The 19,591-nt window shown below is 40.5% G+C and overlaps 1 protein-coding gene across 4 annotated transcripts in view; it reads right to left on the reverse strand.

Moving 5' to 3' along the window:
• Nucleotides 1-1,692: 1,692 nt before the first annotated feature.
• Nucleotides 1,693-19,591, reverse strand: part of LOC128090793 (cytochrome P450 7B1) — a 121,124-nt gene continuing 103,225 nt past the window's right edge. For all 4 annotated transcript variants that reach the window (XM_052703399.1, XM_052703400.1, XM_052703401.1 and 1 more), the window contains exons 3-6: nucleotides 14,992-15,588; nucleotides 14,341-14,547; nucleotides 8,190-8,368; nucleotides 1,693-4,266 (exon numbers count right to left, since the gene is read on the reverse strand). In XM_052703399.1, coding sequence (XP_052559359.1) covers nucleotides 3,970-4,266; nucleotides 8,190-8,368; nucleotides 14,341-14,547; nucleotides 14,992-15,588 — 1,280 coding nt within the window. In that variant the 3' untranslated portion in view covers nucleotides 1,693-3,969. The remainder of the gene's footprint in view (nucleotides 4,267-8,189; nucleotides 8,369-14,340; nucleotides 14,548-14,991; nucleotides 15,589-19,591) is intronic.

A 19,591-nucleotide genomic window follows, 5' to 3' on the forward strand; every position in this document is an offset into this window, starting at 1 on the left:
AACAGCTCTTACATTCTGACATGGTTTTAGATTATTACATGGCAATGTTTCAGCAGAGATGTGGAAGTCAAATTTGCAAAGAGGTGCACATACAGCAGCATGATTCTTTGAGACACAGAGTGGGTTAGTGAGTTGGTGGTGGGTCACAGCAACAGCGCACGACAGTGCAGAACAAAGTGTAAATTAAAAGAACAGTGGTAAAAAAAAATCACATTTCAGCATTCACATTACTAATGATGAATTCACTTTCCTGCTCAGGTGCTACAGATGAGACATCCTGATTTAATAAACCTATTTTATATCAGAAGAGTTTTTTTTCTCCCTTAACAGTAGATGACAGTATCAATATAACTGTGCAGTGATAGCCTGTAACTAGGCCAGTACAGCCCAGCACAGTCACTTGTAACACCTAGCGGGCTCCCCATGTCACCCAAGGCAGAGTGGAGGCTGCCCTGGCCCTGCAGTGTTCTCTAGCTGTCCCAATGATCAGCAGTGAGGCCAGCCCTCCATGGCTGACAGCTGACCACATGCTAACACAGCTACTGCAGGTTTCTATGTGAGTGGCTTAGCCATCACAGTGCCTGAGTACCTCCTGGATGCTATGGCCAAACACACAAAGCTGATCTTCTTCCCTGGGCAGCACTCTGTGGCCATCTTGGCTCCAGTCAGGCCCCTAGGGATGCTGCAGGCCTGTCCCGTTTTGCTGCTTATCAACCAGGAATTACCAACACCACGGACCTTGTTCCCTGCTCCAAGGAGAACAAGCTGCTCCCAGTCAGCCGGCTGCTGACTCACCGGGTCGCTGCTCAGCTGCAGAGTCTGTGAAACAGCAGGATGACCAGGCCTAATGCTTCTTCTCTCCTGCTCTAACACTGACTTTAAAGCACTGAGCCTTACCGTGCCTGCAAAAGGATGCAGGTCCCACCTCAGTGATGCACTGCTCTCAAGCAAAAGCCATCCATCAGGGATGCAGCTTCAGGCCTTGCTCCAAGTTCTGTCATTTTGGTTCCTGAGCAAAAAGTGCAACAGGCTGACTTCATACCACGAAAGCCCTGTCATCCTGTGTGATGTGAGGTGTGGTCTCCAACTCCGAGGCACAGCTTCTGAGTGCTCTCACAGAGCTTTCCTTCAGCTCCCAGAAGGACTTTGACGCCTTGTTTCTTTACTTTTTCTTTTTTTTTTTAAAATGAAAAAGAGAGGCCTACAACTTTAATTTGCTGGTGTAGAAGCAATCTAGATCTCCTTTTAATTCCAAAACAGATACTCTACAAACTGATTAGCAATTAATCTGAAATTACTAATGATTTGCATGTACTTCTGGCACAAAAGTGTCCCACTACATTACGCTGCAGCCTGTGCTATACTAATTCAAAATCCTAAAAATAGATTGCCATTAAAAAAAAAAACAAGTCTTATGTTTAAAACAAAAATCTACTGTTATTTTTGCAGTTGCTTCACGTTTTTTTCAAAGTTGGATGCCAAAGAAAGACTTATCCTAACTGTGGTATGAGATATTCTACAGCTTAAACAATAATGTAATACTGTCAACAGTGTAATGATATCAGCGTATCCTCTCTCAATAAAATAGGCTCTAATGTCCAAACTGAATTGTGAGCTATGGCTGAGTACAAAATAACTCAGAGTAACTCCTACCGAGTAAGTACAGCAGTAAGTAACTTGAATGCAAGAATCTCTCCATAAAAACAAATTTTATTCTGTGACAAGAAGCAATAATCAGCTTCTGGTGTTGATTAAATGTTGAAGCAAAGTTAAGGCATTTAATCAACCGCAAAGCCCATTTAATGTAACTGTACACCAACACTGTAGGCATTATTGATATTACATATGAAGAGAAAATATCCATCTCACAAAAGCATGATTTCCTACTCAGAGGATTTGGAATGTGGCTGTGCCAATGTTTGAAAGCCTTTCAATTGATGTTTATTTAGGATAGGTGCTTTACATGAATAACTAAACAGTCTTCTACATGAGTAACAACAAATAATTCTAAACTTTAGCAAGCAAATAGCAGTTTTCATCTATAGGCTACCAAGTGCTTACGAGACAAGTAAAATTTCTGATTTTGGAAGACATGCAAGATTGAGGCACAAAAGATTTCAGCTGAAAATTCTCAAAATGAACCAGTGGCTCCGATGCTCTACTGGGAAAAGACAAATCCAGCTGAAGTTTGCAGAACTTTGTGTCTCTTGTTTGAAGTAGAGTGCCAGGTAATTTTTTTTGAGCATCACTAACTCTGTCAGAGCAGGACACTCTGAAACACAGGAATGCAGACAATGAGAAAAATATTTTTAATGATTTGCTTTGCACTGACTAATAACGCATTTGGAGACTCCAACTCCAGATGAGCTGGTAGTTCATCCGACAGTGTCCAGACAAGGGTAATAGTTCTGTGGTTGTTTAGTGACTCAGCAAGTTGCAAATTCTGGCACAGAATAGATTTAGGCTTTACTGCACAGGCTAACCTGCACTTGCAGCAATTATACATCTTTCTTTCACTCTGACTTCTATGTTTGATGACGGGACATTTGGGAGCATCATGTAGAGCACTGTTACTCACCAGCTGGCAATGTGGGCAGAACTTTGGCTGGTGTATCTCAAACAGAATTTTTTGGGAACACAAAGCAAGGCCAACAAACATGGCTGGTCTCCCCTAACAGTTATGCTCACGGCAAATTGAGACTGGACAGCCTCCATCTCCAAAGTGAGAGAGGATCTCACTAGAGAGAGACAGGGTCTAAAATCTTACATTTTGCAAACTGCACAGCAAAATAAATTAATGTTTGAAACAGGATCACCCAGTGGAGCAGGTTGTGCAGCCCACCTGCAGTCAACTACTGTGGCTGCCTGGTGTTTTTACTTGCTCAGATTTTGGGCCCAAAGAAGAGCCTGTTTTCCATCTTGCAGAGAGATAATTCTGTTTCCAAACAGAGGTCACACTAGTCTGCTTATGCACAGTTTAGGCACATTAAAATACTATTAAAAAGCAGTTTTAGACACTACACTTATCCTTGAAGCCCTCTCATTCTTTTGCCTTTTTGGAGAAACTAACAAACACAGTAAATTGTCAAACTAAACACACAGATATGCTACTAGTAAAATGGTAAGACAGACATAAGGTAATTTTTGAGATGATGGAATCATTTCAAATAAGCTCATAAATTTTCTCTCTGAAGAGTATACATTTTTTGGCTCAAAAACCCAAACAGGTAATTTCAGCTTGATCCAAAACCTATTAAAATCAACAGAATCTCCCCTGTGACTTCAATTGGCTGCAGGAAACATCACAAATTTTGCAAATCACCCCCATTCCATATAGCTTCCATTACATCTCCCAGATAAGGACTAAGACACCCATAAAAGGGAACAGAGTAAACACAAAGAATAATGATCTCTAAAAAATCCCTTCACCCTCTAGAATTAAGACCCCCCATTCACACTATTATTTTTCTACTAGCAGACGATGTCATGCTTCCTGATGGTTGGTGACTTCTCAATCCAACAAGGGAGAACATCATGGCACAGTGATGGTAGGAGGTCTTTTGGCTCTGTCAGTAGGCCTGCAATGCATCTGGACTGTCAAGTTTCTGAAGAATATTTCCCTATATGTGGCTACTGAGCCTATTTCCAATGTGATGGCCTGGATTCAGCTTGCCATCATCTTCCCCCAAACCCTACTGAACTCATGGCCAAGAGTATGGGGATCCTTCATATTGGGATGGTTTACTCAGCCAAGTTCTTGTCATCTCACCTCAGCAGAACACGGGCAGGACAAATAGAGGCTCTTATGTCTCTGTGTCTGTCATCTACCTCCAGCCCACGGGCTTTTCTCCTCAGAAAAAAAGGAAGGAGCTGAAAGCAGAGAGGGTAAAAGCAAATACTTCCAAAAATACAAAGCTGAGTGAGGAAACAGAGGATACAGAGATTAATAGAAGGCACAGAGGCAATCGTTCAATTTCTTAAGGACCTCAGCTTGTAACGAAAGGCAATATCAGTGTCTGGCAGGAGGATACCAAGGCCCATACGACTGTTATCAAGTCTGACAGCTTTGTTTTCCCCTAGTTCTACATCAAAATGAGCCAAAAGTAAGAAAAGAAACATCTTCATCTCATTCATCGCGAGGAACCTCCCTGGACACATGCTGATCCCAGAGCCAAAGGGCATAAGGAAATACTTCAGTTTTCTTCCTGCCTTATAGAATGTAGTTTTCTTTTTGCCATTCTCTATGTAGCGATCAAACTTGTACTCCTGAAAATTAAAGAGAAAGAGTGAGTGAGAGATATCTAACAAAACAGTTGCATGAGTAGCTTTGTTTGCATGACTGCGATGCTTCTTAAACCCCAAAAATAAGATAAAGCAGAAGACAAGGAGCTGACAGCTTTTCCTTTTCAGCTGGTTCCCTGAAGTTTCATTAACTCCCTTTTTCTTCCCTGCAAAGAAAACTACTTAAATCCACTTACTTAGCTCAGCCTTTTTACATCAAGCTCCTTCAGCTCCCATGTCTCATTCACTACAGTGTCTGGCCTGTATTGATTGCAATTAGATTTTGACTGCTTTGTAGCAGGGATAATGAACCTTAGTGGAAGGACAATTTCTTGTAAAGCATCATATGTACTTGGTGTGGTACATACATCATGAATAAGGATAATCCACAAATGCTTATGAATAAATTAATGCACTGCACTGATACTGATCCTGTCCTTGAAAGGTAAAGCAAAATCCTTTATTTTTTTTTGCACCCAGTGATGCACATTATTCAAAAAGCAGGCCCAATACTTTACAGCCAGTTTTACCCCTCGGGTGGAGATCGTTGCTGCTTAATTTGCCACATCTGACCTTCACATGGCTTGCTCCAGAATCAGTGAGCAAAGTTGGAACTGCCAGTGACTGACCATTAAAAAGAATGTGCTTTCAAGTGAGGTTTGAGGTTGAGTTTGTAACTTGCACTCCATAAACTGAACATCTTTCTGACTATTTTCCAGCAGCAGGATCACTGTTTAGAGATAATTCATGTTTTTGAATGAAGGAGATCTGGCACCCTCACTCAGTCAACGGCAAATTAACCACTTACAAAATCCTCCTGCATGCTTTGAATAAAAATGACAGACACTTCTTGCTTATGGTCACTCATTAGCATTTGTCCTGCTTTGCATACATCTGCTATAGCAGCAGCCATTTGGAGCTGGCTGGGAACAAGTCAGTCAGACAGAAACCACCTCAACTGATTAAAAAAACCCAAATAACACAATGATAAAACACACTGATACTGATCTACCCATTAGATTAACAGCTCTGAAAACCACACACTGAGGGTCTGGCTGACAAGAAAAACAGCAGCAGGGGAAGTGGCCTATGAGAAAGGGACAAGGGGAAGGGAGGGAATACAACTTTGGATGTTGATGACCAGGAGCCTTTTTCTCTAAATGGCAAGGGCCTGGATCTCCCAGAAGGCTAAAGGCAGTTGTATGTGTGTTTTCACTGGGAAGTACTTCTTTTCAGTTTTTGTGAAAGGAAGCATTTTTTTTTTTTTTGTGTCTAAATTACTGCGTCATCTGAAGGAGCACAGTAACAAGTGAAAGCCCAGAATACCCCCTCTTCCTTAAAAAAGAATCTCTTCCTGAATTATAAATCCCACTGATGTTAAAAAGCACTGTCAGATAAGAACTGTAACTGTCTGAAAAGAAAAACCCAAAGCCCTTCACTTCACAGGAGCATTTCCACAGGAGCAGTTCCTGCTGTCTGGAACTATTGGGAATGGATGTATTGCACACATACACACACAGGGCCAAGCCTTTCTCGCAAGCTTTCTCACAATCCTAAGAGCCACCTGAAAACTGTAGTTCATTTTAACAAAAAATAATGTGCTGTGCAAGGAACTGAAAAAGCAGAAAACGTGTGATATCAAAATCACGCTTGTGTTGTTGGGGCCATTAGGCTGTGATAATTTTTATAGAGCTAGTGAGATTGCTTTTAAAGAAAGGCTAGTTTTTTGACAACAAAGGGGATTTCAGCCAGGCACGAAGCCTTCTTGGAAGGGAGACTGGCAATTGTGGTGAGGAAGATGTGAAGAAACTGGAGATAACGTTCTTTGTGAATGGTCTGCTCACTGTATTAGGAAAACAGGAATCTCCTATGACTTGTATAAGTCTCACTCTGTCATGTCCTGTATTTAGCTTTGTTTGGGAAGCCCCCTTGTAGGGTTTCCTGCAAGGTTTCCTTTTCTTTCATTCTAGGGAATTTGCAGAGTTCCGTTTACTGAGCTCTTAACTGTGCTGTGATTTGCAGGTTTACTTATCCACTTTACAAAAATGGACTCATTTATTTAGACTTTCAGTGGAGAAAGAGGTCAACAATATATGCTTACACATATACAATATGGTGCCAAAGCGGAAGATAACTTGATAGCTCTTAAATTTATGTATCCAGGAGAAAAGCATCGCTACAAAATTATCTCGTCAAGCTGCCTGTTTTCCCAGGAAAGTTTTCCCTAAATACATGACAAGCTCAAGACTGCACCTTTCAAAAAATTCATTCTCCATTTCTATCTGATCTTCAGTAGTTATTGTTGAAAGCACACTGCATATTTTAAGAACCAAACAGAACACTGATTTCCCCACTTTTCGAGAGGGCCCATGTGCTGAAATCAAAGTACTGCAATGTGTGGATTGCTCATTCACTATCAAAAAGATAAAATATATGAACTAAAGCTGTACTGTGAAAGCTGAGCAGAACTGATACCAAGCAGATATATTCAAGGAATGGAAATATGGTAATGTATTCTTACAATTATTGAATAAGGGAGGGGGGCACAGCTACCACTCTGATGCTTTAGTCTAGGACCTAAACAAACAGATGGACTTTTGACAAATCAATAATGTTCTCCAAAATAAAGTGTTAAGAATAAAATGAGAAAAAGCTTATTTGTTAGCTGTGACTTTTTAAGGATAAAAGCATTAATTAACTATTTGCCAATACATGATTATTTTTTAAAATCACTAATTTTATCAGTAGTCTTTACCTTCATTTGGGGTGAGAGCAGATAGCAGGGTCCTACTGGATATTATTTCCATTTTCATGGCTCTTGTGATCATACCTGTCTCTACATCCTGCTCCTTCTAACTCTAACACACACCACAACAACTCCCCTCCGCCTCTGGCAGGGTTCCTGTACAACACGATGATGCCCTTCACCAACAAGGCATCTGAATCTCATTCTTCCTTTGCAATCCCACATACACATCTTTACCCTTAAATTCCCCAAAAGTAGAGCCTTTGGGAACAGCATCTCTAATACGAGGTTTCTATAAACATGTGAACATGCCTAAACATGGAAATCAGCATGGTAGGGAGAAGGCTGCTTTCTTAGGTTAAGGGAGATGAGGAGTGATTCAGGAAAAGCTCCTATATCTACAGCTGAAAAGGCCAGATTATGGACAGCCTCGCTTCCTACGTGGCACACTGGATCACGGACAGCGACCGAGTGGAATAACCTACTGCAGATTCAGACTATTTAATTTGCATGCAGGTGGTGAACTTCTGAAGCCATATTAAGGCTGAGGCAGGGTGGATTAATTTCGAGTCTTTGATATTCATTAACTTGAGCGTCAGAGAAAAATACAAGGAGATGACACAATTACCCTCGGAGCTTCGCTGTGGAGCAACAGCTTTACGGTCTCAAGTTCACAACGCTATACTAATTGATAGAGAAGGGGTGAATCCCTATGAAGAGAGGTGAAAAAGCATAAGGCTCAAGTAAGTCACTGCTATTATAGGGCTTCAGAGAGTCAATGATGCTTTGGGGGCACTTAGCTAAATGGCCCACATTATTTGCTATTTAAACCACCTTCTATTATTCAGCCCTCCTTGGGTATCAAATGATCCACTGACAAACAAAACCCACATTTAGCCTAAAGTTTATGGTAGTCAATGTGCAATTGTCAATTCCTTTGAAAGCAGTAGCAGTCAGTCTCATCACCATATTTCTCTCTTCAGGCCATGAATCTTTTGACCTGTAGGGCCCTCAAAAATACATCTGAAAGTCAGAAGATTTGTTCCACAAGAAGGAACAGCAGGGAAAAAAAAAAAAAGAAACAACAAAAATACCCTTCACAAAAGGCCTGGCTGCCACAATGTGCCTGAAGTAGGAAGAGCGGCACCAGCTGAGCATTTACCTTAGGATCTTCATAGACCTCGGGGTCCATGTGCAAAATCTGAGGGTAAAGGGCTATCCAGTCTCCTTTCCTCAAACTGACTTCCTGATCCCCTTCGAGCTTGAGAACAAAATCCTCCTGGCTGATGCGAATGTTCATGGAAGATGAGCACATCCGTAAACTCTCGTTTAAGGCACTCTCTGTGATTAAACAAAAGCGGAGGGGGGGAAGCATCAGAAATATGGGAGATGACTGCAAGTTATACATGGCTGCAGCTGCTGCATTTCGACAGGTTTAGTAGGGCAGGCTAAAGGAGGAAAAAAAAACAACAACAACAAAAAACCAAGCCACAAACAAAACAAAACATGAACCAGACACTATGAGAAGGTACTAAACAGTCCCGCAGGGCGGGGGCCGCGGCTCTGAGCACTGCGATGTGATTCTCGCTGATGGTTCTGAGAAACTGTGTCGGCTGGAGGCAGCTCCGGATTTTGGGTGGAAAGTCATTATTCAGGCACCATGTTGAAAACAACACAATCAGAAGACATGAATGCTTTGTGCATTTCCTTTCATTTTGGAGCTTGAGAGCAAATACCAGCGAAAGCATTCGCAGAGCTATTCAGCTTGCCTTTCAGAAGCTGTTGGGTGTAGAGGCACAACTACATGCTAGAAAAAACACTTCGCTTGCTAGTCTGAGGATTTTTAAATTTATTTGCTTTGTTTTCAGTGAGCTACATTGCCAAATGGTAGCATCTCTTATGGTCAAAGTGAATGAAAGCAATTCATTATTTTCCTGGGAGTTTTCAGAGAGAAAGACACTTTTAATTGTCAAAGAGAAAACAAAACACAGCCCTTTCAGTACAGGAGAAGCTCAGTTTCTGTCTCCACCACCACATCCTGGAAAGCTCCAGAAGCTGAATGTCCTTGCTTTCCCAGTGGCCTTCACCTTTTGCTCCTAGCACGACAGATTTTATGGCTAATTTCCGGCAATTTATCCTGGCAGTTTGAGGAGGAATTCCTTTGGGAATAATATGCATAATTTGCATAAATCATTCTGATAGCATGTATATCAGCATGTAGCTCCTGTCTAAGGCTGCATCTCTCACTTTGTAATCAAAACTGACTATTTTTCCACCAGCGTGTATGGGTGCTGTTGTATGTGACTGGATTCCTTCTAATCTTCAGCTTGAAAAACAGCCTAAAATTGGGTTTCATTTTCTCATAACAATCCATTTGTGCCCATTTTTATGTTTGGGGATATCAAATAAGCCTTCTCTAAGCATTCACCAAGGCGCTGTAACTGCTGCACCCGAAAGGTTAGCTTATTAGAGACAGTAGCTACCCAGTGTAGATGCAGCTGAAAAAAATAATAACAAATGCTCTTTCACTAAAAATTAAATCTGGTGCAGCATGCATAGCAAATAAAGTGGCCCTGGATGCTTTCTTGCAAGAGGTTTTTCCTTAAGCATGCATTTGTCTAAAGAAATGAGGCTGCGGTCAGCTCTGTGTGGCCAGCGCCGTGATTCAATGTGACGTACAGTGAGTCTGTGCATATTCTTTTGGACTGCCTTCGTTACTATAATCAGGCAGAGTCAAATCGGCTTGTTGGTGACGAAGCCAGAGAAGAACCCTGGTTCCAGAATATGGCCTCTACTGCGAATAGCCACAAGGCACCTGACACGATAGATTTCAACTGGCAGTGCTCTGGCAACAAAACTTTGCATGGTACAAAGGAAGGGTCCAGCCTCCACTCCCAGACTGCCCTCAACCTTCAAAACGCACAGCTCGGAACGCCACAGTTTTGGAAACGGCGGTGACGCATGTGGCAGCACCATTCACCCAGGAAATCAAACGGGGTCGGGGGGGGTGGGGAGAGCAAAAAAGGAAAAATAATTATTGCAGCGCTGCTGCGAAATACCGGGTCTGTGTTTAACTTGACCAGCGCTGCAGTCACATCCTATCGGGGGCCGTCCTCTCGCAGAGCGCAGCAGTCGGTGCCCACCGCCGGATCGCAGATGACAATCGGGCAGCATATCTTATGCAGAAGTTAATCACAATAATGGAGCACAAAGTGTGGCTTAGCGGTCAGATCGTAAATGACAAATCTGTTTTACCTTCCAGTACCAGTTATGTGTAGAAGGCGAGCTTGGCTCTAGCTCTGAGCGATCATGCCGATAATCATTAGATGACAAAAGTAATGAGTCACATTATGATCAACAAAGGAGGATGGAAGCTTATACTGGTTTGCAGGCAAACATTAAAAAAAGAGACAGTCAGCTTTCCCCAAATGCCGGGGCTATACGTTGGGAGGAATGACAACTGCACAATAAAGCTGCAGCCTTTGCTTGCAGTTGTCATAGTTGAGCAGACACCAGCCATCGCCGCTGACAGACCAGCTGGGTAGCTTGGGAGGCCTTCCATTCTGCACCATGAGGTACAGTAAATTATCCAGCGTGGTAGAGCAACATCTGTTTCTGTGCTTGTGCCGAACAAACAAGGCAATTTAAAGCATACCAAGGGATAACCAAGCAGCAAATGAGCATGACCCTCATTTTTTTCCCCTTCTTACACACACGAGATGCTAAACTTTGCTGTACACTCACTACATAAAGAAGCCAGGCTGTTGTTTGATAAGGTGTTGTCAGAGAGATTTAACATATTTTCTAGAGAGAGAGAGAGAGAGAAATATCTCATAGTATTGTTATTCTTAGAATCCTCCCACTTCTCTCTTCATTCCTCTTATACTAAAGCTAGCACTCAGTCTACAATTCATTCTAGATTTTTTTTTTTAAACTGTTTCAATATACTTATAAATATTCAGTCTTTAAACCCTAATTTGCTATACTTAGTTCACATGCCTTCAAGCATTTGTCTTCCAATTTCCACTGAATAAATGCGTACTAATGAGAAATAGAGCAAGCTGCTGAGGCAAAGCTGGGTGACTTGAGCCTGGCCTGCCACCAGCTTGTGATAGGCAGGCAAATTGAGTTAAAATGAAAAGTCTTGTCAGCTGAAATACAACATGGTAGCCAAACAGCAAGCTGTCAATCATCCAGCCAAAACAAGGGACTGCAGGTAATAAAAGGTCACTGTGAATCATAAGTGCATTTGGCTTTCATAGGCAAGTTAATTTTAATTAAACATGATCTCGATCTGTAAATGTTTTATAAAACTTATTGTGCATAATGGATTGTTAATTTTACACTAACAGCAGGTAATAGGGTACTATAATTATTAGAGTGCATTATAGGAAAAAAGCAATTGGGTATGCAAATATTTGGGGGGGGGGGGTCGCTAACTCACATGCACAGCAGTGTGCCTACACACATGACAACTGGAAACAACTACATCTGTATCTTCCTAAGAATTACATGGTACTGCCCAGCTGCCTCCAGGAAAAAGATATTTATTTACCTTAACCCAAATAACGATGTTAATGCTTATTGCTCGTGTTACAGTTACACACTCTGCATTAGCTCTTTTGGGGTTCCTGTCCTTTTGTCTATACAAAACGATTTTTCAAGCTGTGCTTTCTTTGCAGGAAATCTCCGGGATTCAGCAGTGACCTGGGGCAAGAATACTTCACCATACAAATGAATGGACTAATACTGAACAAACGAACTGACTAAACATGCCTAGCGTTACACATGCACTAAGTATATTTCTGCTCTACCCTGTGCATTTCCCTTATAACCATAAAAACCGACAGACCGTTCTCATGTATCGTTTACCGTATTAGAGCTCCATTGTGAGTCATAATGACTAATAATGTATGTTACTCTGTGCACACAAGCACGCGTGTTTTGGTTGCTGGAAAAGTCTTAAGCAGACAACACGAGGTGCGCTGCCCCAGAAATGCCATCGAAAGAAAATAATCAGGGCCACAATGTGTGACAAGAGGGTTGAAAGCTTTTTTTTTTTTTTTTAAACCACATACCTGTGTTTTGAATTTGGAAGTAAACTGGGACATGTCATTCCCTAGACCCAATGAACGTGGCCACAATAACAACAATGCCTCTCAGAAGGGCTTTTTAGCAATTCCTGCTTGCTCTCCATAGCATGAGGAATCCAAAAAAAGGCTCTTGTTTCAGCAGGCCAAAAAGAGGACGGGGAATCAGAGTGCTTAAAACAGGAGAAAGAGATGACAAGGTGATAAATAGACAAGAACCCCACCTGGCTGCCTTACCCAGGAACAGGGACACAAATTCCCATTTCTCTGTGCTGCAGGTCAGTACAGGGAGAGAGGGAGGAGGACAGGCTCCTTCTCATATGCCACGGCCAGAAAGCTGTAGGTACTCTAAGTGCGAGCAGGGTTGGCTCATGGCTTTCTCCACACAGCTGCCAGTGGAGATGGGGAATTCCTGCTGCACGAGCAATGAAAATTTGAACCTTTGTTCCTTCTACACATTTACTAAAAAACCATCCCTTTCTCCTTTCCACTGAAGCATGAATTTAATTCTCTTATGGTACAGTTTTTTTTCTATATTATTATTTTATGGGACAGTATCCAGCCCTTTACGACTTAAGTGCCAGAAGAATTGAAATCATTTCTTACATATCATATTATGTTTAACACCATTATAAAATTTAACAAAAGTGTAACTTGAATACTACGGAATACTATGAAGTAAGATGCAGCATTTTCCTCTTAACAAGTGTATCAATGATCCTGAGACATTTGACAGTTTCAAGGAGCAGCAAGAGGATGACATGGTCAGTGTCGGAAACCGTTTATCCCATTTTTCACCAGGTGATTCTAGTGCGTTCTGTGCTTTTATTTTTCTTATTCCTGCACTTCTGGGGTACTTTTGTTTTTCCCTTACCAATTTCACCTCTTGTCTCCAATTAAAAAATAAATTTTGTCTGTTGTGTTCCTAAGTTACATGAATTGCTTAGAATGTCACGTTACTCTTGTTATTGGATATCTTCCCATCATCAAAAGCCTTCTCCATCAACTACAGATAAATCTGCATCAAAAGAGCTGTAACTCCAGATGAAACCAACTTACTAGAGCCACACTGTATTTGGTTAACAACAATGCTTTAATAAGAAGTAGCTGAATCAAACTCAATTTTAAATTTGTGCCATGAGAGACAATTCAGATTGAACCACAGGCTCTCAGTATATGCCATACTGGAAAGTGGAATCCTTTATGTAAATGCTCACCAGGTGCACTGATCCCACACTGCTTTACTACCCCATCTCATAACAGCTTCATTTTAGAGCAGACCACCAGGTCAGGACAGGAGCAACTGAAACACACAGAGCTATGCTCAGCTTTATCGGGGGATTGCTGTCAGCATCTCAAACAAACGGGATATTCACCCTTTATGCCTTAATAGAGCTTCTGTCTATTCTGATAGCACTACCTACGAGGATTTTCAGATGCTTTGAAGCTAGGCTGCTCCCTGCTACACACACCTATGAATACTTTCCTCTCTCCTCCCCCAGGCTAATTTCATCATTCATCTGACCAGTGTCTGTGCAGTAGGAAGTGAAGTGAAACCACTGGGCCCTGAAGGCTCATCCAACCCCAGAATACAACTTCCCAATGTGACTGGCCAGAGTCCTTCTGTGAGCCATTGGTCTACAACTGGGAGACCTGGATCTCCCTCTCTGTTTTGAATCAAGGTACTGCTTTCAGTACTCAAAATGCCATTTCTCATCTGGAAAGCTTTAGTTCTTCTCTTTAGTTCAGAGGCATAGCTATGCTGAAGCCTGCTTTAGAACTCTTTTTATCACGTTAGGAAGAGAAAAAGAAAGAAACCGCTTGTGAAAAAATTACATTTGCAGTTTAAATGCATTACCCTACTTTAATTTCAGAAAAGGGTCTTTCTTGGCAGTACCATGCTGAAGTATTTGAAATGCATTAACACTTCGGCAGATGCTCAGAATCAAGCAACTTAATAGGCATCAACTTTTTTCAAATAATTGCAAAGCTTCGATTTAGCCTTTTGCATACCTTGCATAGTTAATTACCTAGGCTTTAATGTTTACATGCAATGAGAGTATCTACAGCTATAAACTACATAATTTATAATTGATGTAAATGGGTGTTATTATGTCAATTAGGCAGCTGTGTCCTCCACCTTCTCAGTAAACAGAAATGAGTGATAAACCCAGTTCGCAGGGAGAGACCCTCTTCTCTTGCTAACAGATAAAAATAAATTACCCAGGTAGACCAGGTTGTCCAATTGTTCTCTGGTGAGGTGGATGTTATACGTGGGCCCTCTCTTCTGACCTGTTGACTGCAGCAAATGGTCAATCTCGTCACGCACCGCTGCGAGAGCTTCTGGGTGCCGCAGCAGATAATACATGGCCCAGAATGTAGCTGGAATCGTGTTTCCCACAGAGGCCCACAGGAAGGCAAAATGATGTGCTGGGAGAAAATAAGTGAAAAGGAAGATTAATAGCGTTTATTACACTGATTAGATTTGCAGTGTGCTAATTAAAAGATGTTAGGACACAGACCCAGCCAAGGATCAGTGAATGCTAATGAGGACCAATAGGCTTCTGAAGTCTAATTTTCTGCTTAATGAGAATAGTTTGAAATGTAATGTCGGGGGGGTGGGGGGGAATAAGGGGAGTAAATGCAGCTCAGTTATAATCTTTCTCATTATCACCATTAAGTATCTTGTTTTACCACCTCAGCACAAAAAAAAAATCAATTATCATAGAGGGTTGTTTCAGAGTAAAACATTTTATCATTAGCCAATTAGAAAGAACATAAAAAAATTTCAAGGTCGCCATTTTGCCTTTTTATTTCAAAGGTCTATAGTAAATTATTTTATTTTAGACAAGCTATCATTCATAAGTTTCCTACCTGCTTTGTCATAATCTCCAAGCAGCTCATATTTCTCAAATATATCTTGTCTGGCTTGGACCACTTTTGACCCTCCCAGCCATTTTGTCATGTTCTGAAGTAAAAAATGATGTATAAGCTCCTTCCGAACCTTCTTGGTAGCTCCTAGCAACTCAATTGGTATGTTTGCAGCTAAATAGGGAAAGCTGGCATCAAACTTGATAAATTTGTCTCTGATTTCACTAATAACTTTGCGGCCATCTGCAGCAGGAACTCTTCCATATAGTGTTACAAAACTGGCTTCAAACATTACAGAGCAGCAGAATTTGTACATTTTTTCTGTTTCCCAATCTGTTGCTTGTGAGCATTTCCATTCAAATATATCCTGAAGGTTTTTCATCATGTGGTCAGAAATTATTTCCAAAGGCTTGCCTTGCAGGTACTGGTAGATTCTGTGCAGGTTTTCCTTGAGATCGGGGAATTTTACACTTGACAAAGCTGGGTAGTCAAAAGTTTTGGAAGCCATCTTATCAGCAAATTCGTGGAACTCAAGTTGTTTGCTATTTCGGATGACGTAAACATATTGAAACGGGTCCATGATAAAGGTAATATATCTGCCTGAATAGAAGAAAAGAAAAAACAGACACGTGGCTTTGTACTCTGATGCTTTTAAAGGTAATAACTGAAAATAAGTACCATCAACATCTGGAAGAACATCAAGAAAATTGCCAAAGAAAAGATCTGTGAGGAGATTTGCAAAGAAAAAAAAAAAAGAAAAAAAAAAAAAAAGAAAAAAAAAACCAAAAGGAAGATACAACATATTGTATTTAGTTTTGGAAGAAAACACAATACTTACTCTCCTTGTAAGGATTTCACCTGCATGTACTTTCACAGCACTTCTAAAATCAGCACGAAAACACATTTCAATTGTGGACTCATCTACTGGTTTTGGAAACAATAGGGTGTGACCTGCAATTATGGCACTTTGGAATAAATCAGTTACTACCCCAGTATGACTACCCCAGATATTACATTTATGAAATGTAATGTGGGATCATAGCAGCATTGTAATTTTTTTTTTTTTTTTAATAGCACTAAGAGATTTCATATTTCATCTGCATAGAGGAAAGTGTATGAGGGAGGCTGAAGTGGAAAACTTGTTACCTAGGCAGATTTTCTTCAAGGAGATGACATCTAGACTGAAAATCTGCTGGCAATAGTTTTAATTGCATGTTGTAAAGCCCCAACATTTAAAGCTACATCTGTATTTTCCTTTCATGGTGTCTCAATTTTTTTTTGCTAAGAAGTTGCTTAGTATCAGTAAAATGACCACAATGGAATCTGACTTTGAAGCCCTGGCTTACAAAAGAGGATCTTATTCTTACAGTGCTTGCCATTATGGGGTATGCACTGACCTGGCACGGTCATTCATTGTGTCAGAGTGCATGGAAAACTTTATGGCCTTCTTGATGCACTTCAGGAGCTCTACAGCAGATTCTCCAGCTTTGGATAGTAAGGTACAGCACTGCCATGGTACGATGACTTTTGAAATTGCCTATACCAGAAAAAAAATCTAAATTTTCCCCCAAGTTTAAAGTAAACTAATGAAGAACATTTTGGTGAACTATCATGAATCAAAATGCTAATACTCCCAAAGCTCAACTAAGCCTTAACTCTTTATGGGTGATTCCCATGTTAAGTCTAAATTTAGAGCTCTAGATTCTTAACTTGCAGGGACAGGTGCATTAGGGAAAAAAGGTACGCATTAAAATGTACACATTCTCTGTGAAATATCCTAGCTATAAACCCAGAAAACATCAAAGCTTATCATACTTACAGTCTAATTCTGTCTTACTAGAGGGACAAATCTCCTTTGATTTTAATGGGAATGCTACATGCTTAACTGAGGGCCAAATTTGGCTCTGTGACAGATGTCCTGAGATAAAGTAGTCACTACCACTAAAAATGTCAACAAGTATCCATGGTTACCATGTAGTGATATTTGAATGATCATAGTTATTCCATATCCTGACTTGCACATACACATCCTGCTCTGTGGCAAAGATGGGTGCACTCTGGACTTTCTTTGCAATAATAACCAGCTGGTGAAATTTTCATGCCATTTACACTCCCTGCAATCCCAGTGAAACTAAGGGAACATGAGGAAAAAATCAAAACAGAATTTGACCCCCTTCTTCTCAACAATGTGTGAAGGTTTTTGAAGTACTCATGTAGTTTGCTTTACTGTAATGTAACAAACTACAGATATAAATCAATTTTGAAGAGCAAGAAATCAGCCTGATAAAGAGATCCTCAATTCCCAGTCATTTTCCTGACCATTTCTTCCTTTCCAAGGCTCTTATAAATTTTTAGCCCCTTAATTTTTTTTAACTCTTGCAGGATATTCCCAAGCCTTTGTGAAGAGTCCCAGCACTGCTCTCCCTGCACTCCTCTCACCCCAGCTTTCTCACAATTGCACACTCTTCACTGAGGCCACCATCTTTGTGATCAAAGCTTGGAAAGAATGCCCATTGGAGTGATTTTTAATAAATAGACTTGGAGTGTTATTAACCCTAAAGATGAAAGCTGGCTTCCTAACTTTGCGTTTACAGGGTAAACAATTTAAGTTAAGATTTTTAATTAATATTAATTTAAACCATCTGTCCACCATCTGCTTATTTCTGATGCAAAATATGAGTTTCTTTGTGATCTTTAATCAGACTCTTAGCAAACACACATCAATTCTTATCATTTTTAAGCAAGAAAATAATTTTCTGCAAATGGGTTTTCAGACAAACAAACTATTTCAGCAATAATTTTAAATCAAAATTCCCTCAACACTAGCACATACTTTGGAAAAGAAAAACTCTGACAAACTGAATAGTACAGATCCTTATTTTTATTATTCTCATCAGGTTCCTGGTAGCAAAAAGTAAGTATGTACCAAAATATAATTCATTTTGTAGAATCAGCTTGGGTTCCAGACCATAGCATTGCAAGCTGGTGATATATGTAAACACACAAAACAAAATACTTTGTTACTGTATTTATGCAATGTCTCTATAGTCAGAATAGTGGAACCCCTCTATAACAAAGGCAGCTTGTGTATGTACCTCACAGAGGATCCACAGAATCACAGAATGGCCAGGATTGGAAGGGACCTCAAGGATCATGAATCTCCAACTCTCCTGCCACATGCAGGGCCACCAAACTCCACATTCAATACCAGACCAGGCTGCCCAGGGCCCCATCCAACCTGGCCTTGAACACCTCCAGGGACGGGGCATCCACAACCTCTCTGGCAGCCTGTTCCAGCACCTCACCACTCTCTCTGTAAAGAACTTTCCCCTGACATCCAACCTAAATCTCTCCTCCCTCAACTTAAAACCATTTCCCAATTTTAGATCTCTTTGTTAGAAAAAGACTAAAATGTCGGACTAATTAACTGCAGTTAGAAAGTTATTGTTGCAAGAGTACGAGTGCTTACAGACATTAATATCATGCCCTGCACACAGATGCAGCACCACAGGTTTGCCCCAGTGCCTTCCACCCAATAAGATACTGATGACAATTACAAACTCATGCCCCAACACCTCCCATGCCCTAAGCAGACTTTGAGAACTTAACAGCAAACAACCAAACTTTCTGACCTCAATATACCATTTTGAGGTATCATCAATACTGCCATGAATTTTGCTTTTCAGATAATTTTGTTTCTGCAGTTGAGGTTTCTTCCCACTTAACATCCCTGCTTGTGTAAAATACCAACAAATGCAAAGTTCTTCCTCAAGATTCTCGTTACTCTGCAGTATTTTAAAATGCAGCTGCCCCTCCCCTCCAATACCATTCCACTGCAGCTAATGCCAAGAACTACCTCTTGCAGTGGTCTTTTCTAAAACAGTACCAAAATACTGATGCTCATGATTTTCCATCAGAGTACTCGTAAAGGTAAATGACAGATCAGCCAAAAGTGGAGGCACGCCACATGCTTTCCAAATTAGGAAGCTTTAAATATTGAACATGTTTATAAAGAAACCACTAGGGACAAAGCCTGTCATTGTTAGAATATAAAAAATTCCTTTGGCATAAAAGAGCAAGTAGACTTGTCCATACAGAAATGTCACACTGAAAATCCCAATAGTTTAAGTCACAGAGCTATTTTATTTAGTACAATAGAAACAAGTCAAAGTAATAGATGTATACTTGTTTCTGTAAAAAGCCCTCTGAGTTATTTTAATATGGATACAGAAAATTTATACTCCTTGTCCAATCCTTCAGTTTGCATTACAACCGTGCTGCAAATAGCCTGGTTATCTCCATTTAGTTTATAAACTCTCCTAGAAATAGAAGATTGATGTGAAAAATATGAAAATTGTCAACTTTGGTAAATCTGAGCACAGAAGCCAGTATTTGTATGATAGTTAAGAAATTACTCTAATAATGCATTCCGGAGCTTTTTAATGCTAATGATGAAAGACAAGCGTTTCATATGCCATATAATGATGGATGTTATTTCAGTAATGCTTGCAGCAGACTTCAGCTTTGTAAGCTCATGAAAATTACCTTTTGCCTAAGACAGAAAAATGTGGTACGTTACTGTAGGCGTGTCATGATTTAAAAG

This window comes from Tympanuchus pallidicinctus, unplaced genomic scaffold, assembly GCF_026119805.1.
Source record: "Tympanuchus pallidicinctus isolate F22 unplaced genomic scaffold, pur_lepc_1.0 scaffold5, whole genome shotgun sequence".
NCBI classification, from domain to species: Eukaryota; Metazoa; Chordata; class Aves; order Galliformes; family Phasianidae; genus Tympanuchus; species Tympanuchus pallidicinctus.